General features: G+C 50.8%; 1 protein-coding gene across 2 annotated transcripts in view; it reads right to left on the bottom strand.

Annotated features, from left to right (window-relative positions):
- The window catches only part of LOC136951480 (large neutral amino acids transporter small subunit 4-like), a 45,304-nt gene that overhangs the window by 34,772 nt on the left and 4,023 nt on the right, over positions 1 to 6,509 (bottom strand). For both annotated transcript variants that reach the window (XM_067245902.1, XM_067245903.1), the window contains exons 3-5: positions 2,067 to 2,301; positions 1,890 to 1,945; positions 1,710 to 1,786 (exon numbers count right to left, since the gene is read on the bottom strand). In XM_067245902.1, the coding sequence (XP_067102003.1) occupies positions 1,710 to 1,786; positions 1,890 to 1,945; positions 2,067 to 2,301 (368 nt within the window). The remainder of the gene's footprint in view (positions 1 to 1,709; positions 1,787 to 1,889; positions 1,946 to 2,066; positions 2,302 to 6,509) is intronic.

Here is a 6,509-nt window from a genome sequence, read left to right as displayed (position 1 = left end):
TGTGTGTGCCTGTGTGTGTGTGTCTGTGCACCAGTATGTGTGTCTGTGTGTGTGTGCCAGCGTGTGTGCCTGTGTGTGTGTGCCTGTGTGTGTGTGTGTGCCTGTGTGTGTGTGTGTGTGTGTGTGTGTCTGTGTGTGTGTGTCTGTGCACCAGTATGTGTGTCTGTGTGTGTGTGTGTGCCTGTGTGTGTGTGCCTGTGTGTGTGTGCCTGTGTGTGTGTGTCTGTGTGTCCTTATGGCTCAGACAGGAAAAGAGGAATTGAATCCTCCACTAGTGGCTCTGTTATGGACTTCCTGTTCATCAGCAGCTCAGAGACTTCCTGTTCATCAGCAGCTCAGAGACTTCCTGTTCATCAGCAGCTCAGAGACTTCCTGTTCTCAGCTTCATCAGCAGCTCAGAGACTTCCTGTTCATCAGCAGCTCAGAGACTTCCTGTTCATCAGCAGCTCAGAGACTTCCTGTTCATCAGCAGCTCAGAGACTTCCTGTTCATCAGCAGCTCAGAGACTTCCTGTTCATCAGCAGCTCAGAGACTTCCTGTTCATCAGCAGCTCAGAGACTTCCTGTTCATCAGCAGCTCAGAGACTTCCTGTTCATCAGCAGCTCAGAGACTTCCTGTTCATCAGCAGCTCAGAGACTTCCTGTTCATCAGCAGCTCAGAGACTTCCTGTTCATCAGCAGCTCAGAGACTTCCTGTTCATCAGCAGCTCAGAGACTTCCTGTTCATCAGCAGCTCAGAGACTTCCTGTTCATCAGCAGCTCAGAGACTTCCTGTTCATCAGCAGCTCAGAGACTTCCTGTTCATCAGCAGCTCAGAGTCCCAAACACCAAAACTACGAGCCACACACAAAAAAACTCAACAACTCCCCCCCCCCCACACACACACACAGACAACCTGATGCAGTGTAACAGTGAACTCTTATGACCTTTCTGTGTCGTTTTCTGTTGTTCCCTGTTCACAGAGTAAGTTACCACACCACCAACCAGACAGCAACCACAGTGATAGGCAGACTGGAACATCTAACGGGCCAATCAGAGCAGCTTTTGCTGTCACAGGTTTGTCTGAGCCTGACCAATCACACGCCAGCGTCCTGGTTAATATGAATTATTCATGAGGAGGGGTCTTTTTTTGGCTCCTGGTTGGAACAGAGCACAGATGAATAATTGATCTATAATGCACTCTCTATCTTCCCCTCCCTCTCTCCCTCCCTCCCTCTCCCACTCTTCCTCTCTCTTTGTCCCTCCCTCCCTCTCTTTCTCTCGCTCTTCTCTGTGATGCTGAGATCAGCTTCTCCACCTCCCCTCTCTCTTCTTTCATCCTCCCTTCATCCCTGTCCCATCCACCCATCCCTCACTCCCACCTCTCTCACTCCCACCTCTCTCTCTCTTTCTCTCTCTCTCTGAAATACAAAATCCCCTTTATTCTCTTTCATCTCCACACTTCCCCCTGTCTGTACTCTCTCCACCTAGATCAATCCAACTCCCTCTCTTCCCACCCTCACTCTTCCTCTTCTCTTCCTCCTCCCCCTCCTCTGTTCCCCCTCCTCCTCCTCCTCCTCCTCCTCTCCTCCTTCTTCCCCTTCCTTCTCTCCTCCTCTCCTCCCCCTCCTCCTGCTCCTCTCCTCCTCCTCTCCTCCTTCTTCCCCTTCCTCCTCTCCTCCCCCTCCTCCTCTCCTCTCCTCCCCCCTCCTCCTCCTCCCAGGTACTCACCGTCAGGGAGGTGAAGGTCATGCACATGCCTCCGAAGCCGTTCATCGCCAGAGCAAAGAAGATCAAGATGGACAGATCTGATGGAGGAGGAAAACGAGGGATGAGAGAGAGAAGGAGAGAGGGAAGAGAGGAGTGTGGAGGTGCTGCTCAGGTGCCATCAGTGTGTCTGCAGGTACGTACTGTTGGGGTCGCTGGCTCCGTACGCGATGAGGACGCAGGAGAAGGCAAAGCAGGCGCTGCAAACACACACCTGGTCTTCAGGAAGACTGACCACATCACAGGTAGGGATGATCGTATTCACACACACTCAGACAAACCCAGCCCCACACACACACTCTGGTCTCCGTGGCGACCTACCTGCCCAGCAGGCGGAGCTTGCGCGGGCCGTACTTGTCCATGACGATGCCCAGGGGCAGGGTGATGGCGCTGAGCAGGAAGGAGCCCACGGTGAACGCCAGGTTCAGCATCTCATCCTGGTCCTTACAGATGGTCCAGCCGTTCATCTGCAGGAACTCCTCCTCTTCCTCCTCCTTCACCTGGCTCTCCTCCGCGCCCCCGGCCTCCCACGACAGGTTGTGGCTGGAGCTGTTTCCTGTGGACGTGGGAGAAGAAGAAGGAGACAGGAAGTGGGAAGGAGGTTTGTTCAGTGACCCAAAATATATTTTTTTCACATTTTATTAATTCATAAGAAGCTTTTAGATGTACACAAACTGTGTCTTTAGAAAGTAGAGTCGAATATTATAGATCAAAAGTCCAATGTTCTGACAGTTTTTCGGAGATAAGAGTCAAGGAATGGTCAGTATTTACTTGCAAAGTTTGATCGTGTTTCTGTTGAGATTTTAATGAGATTAATTTGAATGAGATTAGAGGTTAATTTTGTTGTTTTGACACAGCTAGAAACAACCCAGAAAGGTTTTATAGCCTGTGTGTTACTCTCTGCTACCTGAGGTCCACCTCTCTCTCTCTCTCTCTCTCTCTCTCTCTCTCTCTCTCTCTCTCTCTCTCTCTCTCTCTCTCTCTCTCTCTCTCTCTCTCTCTCTCTGTCTGTCTCTCTCTCTCTCTTTTTCTCTTTCTCCCTCTTCCTCTCTCTCTCTCTTCTCTCCTCTGTATCATATCTTTCACAGGAAGTCCGTATCCCTGACAGGCCTTCTTAGAAGAAGTATCATTAACCATCCATCTATATCTGGCCCTCCTTCCCTGAGCGGTTGATTGACAGGTCTGCAGACCAGTGAAAGGTCAGGTAAACACCCTGAAGGGGTAAACAATCCGAAATAGCACGGAACAAGAAGTGAACCCAGTGATCAGGGGAACTCTGACTCTACGCAACACACACACACACACACATGGACACACACACACACACACACACACACACATGGACACACACACACACACACATGGACACACACACACACACACACATGGACACACACACACACACACACATGGACACACACACACACACACACGGACACGCACACACACACACAGATAAAAGCACACTCACATACTAGTTTATTTAAGTCTTTCAGACGCCAGAGACAGTTACAGAGCAGGACATGAATTCTGCATCTGTTACAGACTGTCTGGTGCCTGACTGGCTGATTATACTGCCTTCTGACTGGTAGTCTTGTTACTGCCTGTTGACTGACTGGTGTGAGACTAGCTGTTATTGCTGTCTGTTGACTGACTGACTGGTTTTGTTAGAGAAGTGAGGGAATGAGGAGAAGGTCAGGAGGTCAGGAGGAAGTCCTGTTATCAGTCAAACAGAGGAGCAGCAGAGTTAAACAGAACAGTTCCAGTTCGGGGACACAGAGGGGCTTGTTATCACACAGACCCCCTCCAGGGAGCTGCTCTGTCAGGGAGCTGCTCTGTCAGGGCAGCCTGCTCTGTCAGGGAGCTGCTCTGTCAGGGAGCTGCTCTGTCAGGGAGCTGCTCTGTCAGGGAGCTGCTCTGTCAGGGCAGCCTGCTTTGTCAGGGAGCTGCTCTGTCAGGGAGCTGCTCTGTCAGGGAGCTGCTCTGTCAGGGAGCTGCTCTGTCAGGGAGCTGCTCTGTCAGGGTAGCCTGCTCTGCTCTGTCAGGGCAGCCTGCTCTGCTCTGTCAGGGCAGCCTCATCAGAAACACACACCACTCAACGGTTCTCTGAGTAGGTCACCAACCAAAGAGATACCCTGGGAGATGTTTACTTCCCCTGTAAGTATGTTGGGTGTGTGTATGACAATGTGTGTGTGTGTGTGTGAGAGAGACAGTGTGTGTGTGTAGAGGGGGACTTGGCAGTGGATTGAAGGCTTTCTCAGCCATAGACTCTAATCAAAGAGATCTCCCCTCTGCTTGATGTCCCGCTGTTGACCATCCCTACAGTGAGCAGGTCCTCTCTAAAAGAGCAGCTCTAACATTCGTGGTCAGTCGCTAAGGGCCAGCTGTTTTTGTGCTAGTCTGGTCCACTCAGAACACCGACTCAAAATAGCTAGCTGTCCCTCCTTGGAAAGAGATATCCTGTTGCTGAGAGCACCTGGAAACGTGGCGGTCAGCGGGAAGGGGGTGTCTGTAAGAGGTCAGCCAAGCGTGTGAACCCTGATGCATGTCTGGAGACGGAACGAGACTCCTGAACAGCCGTAAAACAGGTATGAAGCAGAACAAGACTGTCGAGAGTCATGCTGAGGATTGGGGGTCTTCGTCATGGCAACCCAGTAGCTATGTTTACAAACTTGTAGCTGTGCAGATCGGCCGGTTTTCCATCTGAGGGGACCCGCGTTGTGTGACGCGTGGTGCGTTGGTCTTTTCTCCTGCAGTTGTGTTTGGAGTGTGTGGACTCCACGCTCTCGTGGACAGCATCTGTGTGTCGGTTGGTCAGTGTGGTGTATCCAACGGTAGCACAGTGTAATCTCTCTGGCTGGCTGGGTTCAACTGGGTTGTATTTAACGGTAGCACAGTGTAATCTCTCTGCATGACTGGGTTAAACTGAAGACAAACACCAGCTGGCATTCAGAGACTCTGCTGACTAATCAAGATCTTCTGAGCGGACCTGAGTCAATATGGGGAAGTGCTCTAGACACACACACACTCACGTTTACGCACACACACGTTTACACACACACACTCACACACACGTTTACACACACACACACACACACGTTTACACACACACACTCACACACACGTTTACACACACACCCACACACACGTTTACACACACACACACACCCACACACATGTTTACACACACACACAGACACTCACACACACGCCTCTGATAACCCTGCAGTCTTAGAGCACAGCTCTTGTCTTAGCTCCGGGGACACTGGAGTGTTGGCAACTCAACTAGAACATTTAGTCCTTTCACCATAAGAAGCTCTAACAAGCTAATCTCTTCCTCAACAGGTTCCCCGTCCAGCCAGGTGTTAGAGAGGGCTGGGCCAGAGCTTCTCCTGCCTTGAGCAGGCACGTTGGGTTGTCTGTTTGAACTAAGCAGTGTGTGCTTCCATCTTCTGTGTACACAACACACACACATACTCACATACACACACACACACACACACACACACACACTCACTCACTCATTCACATACACACACACACACACACTCACATACTCACACACACACTCACAGCAAGCAGACCACTCCCATACCATTCTTTGATCAGGCTAATGATTGACAAGATACGCTGCACTGCTTGGTAACCAAGACAATGGTAGTCATGGGCGATGGCTGTTTAAGGTTGAATGTTTTCACCCTGACTGTTGTCCTGTCAATGGACCGTAAAAACAGTGGATGTGCCGAGGTGGAAATTTGATAAATTCCGATAACACCTGCTTCTTGTCGTGGTGTTTCATATCAGCGTGCTGAACGAGGCCCTGAAGCTACGCCACGTCCCCAAGAACACTGAGCTCCTTTATCTGGACTGACTGTTTATCCTGCGAAGTCTCCGCTCAAGGTTACATGACTGTGTGCTATTAAAGGCTCTGAGCCCGAGGAGAGAGCAGGACTGGAAGGTTCCCCAGAGGCTGGGAATTCACCACGCTCCCTAACCCTCACTGCGAAAACACAGAGCAGAGGGGCAGACAGTAAATTCACCACGCTCCCTAACCCTCACTGCGAAAACGCAGAGCAGAGGGGCAGACAGTAAATTCACCACGCTCCCTAACCCTCACTGCGAAAACGCAGAGCAGAGGGGCAGACAGTAAATTCACCACGCTCCCTAACCCTCACGGTGAGAGGAGAAAAGAGATGAGTCATACAAGACCTACACATGTGCCGCTCTCTCTCTCTCTCTCTCTCTCTCCCTCTCTCTCTTTACCTCTTTCTCTTTACCTCTCTCTTTCTCTCTCTCCCTCTCTCTCTTTACCTCTCTCTCTCTCTCTTTACCTCTCTCTCTCTCCCTCCCCCCTCCCCTCTCCCTTTTATTTCACACAGTCCTCTGACAACATCTCAAGTCCAAGCCCAGGAAGCCAGGTGATGACACGTGCACCTGAAACAGGTCAGTCTACATTTACGCCGTGGAATGCTGACCGAGCAGAATCTGCTCCGGAACTTTCCAAACACTCACCACACTACTCTGAGAGGTGAGGAAGGAGGGAGGGGTGAGGGAGGGAGGGGTGAGGGAGGGAGATGTAGTTCAGATCAGTAAAACTGTCTCAACAGACGCTGATACAAAACTTCTGTGGGGAATTTAACCGATGTGCAGATAAAACAGAACGAAAAAAGCAATGATGCCTCAGCAGTGATGATGCATGTTTATGTCACACTGTGTCTCCAGTAGAGAAGAGCAAAGTTCCACCCTCCTGGTGAGCAGGATCTT

This window comes from Osmerus mordax, chromosome 11 (genome assembly GCF_038355195.1).
Source record: "Osmerus mordax isolate fOsmMor3 chromosome 11, fOsmMor3.pri, whole genome shotgun sequence".
Taxonomy (NCBI): Eukaryota; Metazoa; Chordata; class Actinopteri; order Osmeriformes; family Osmeridae; genus Osmerus; species Osmerus mordax.
The sequence above is the reverse complement of the archived record's forward strand: the minus strand, read 5'-3'. Positions and strand labels throughout refer to the sequence as shown.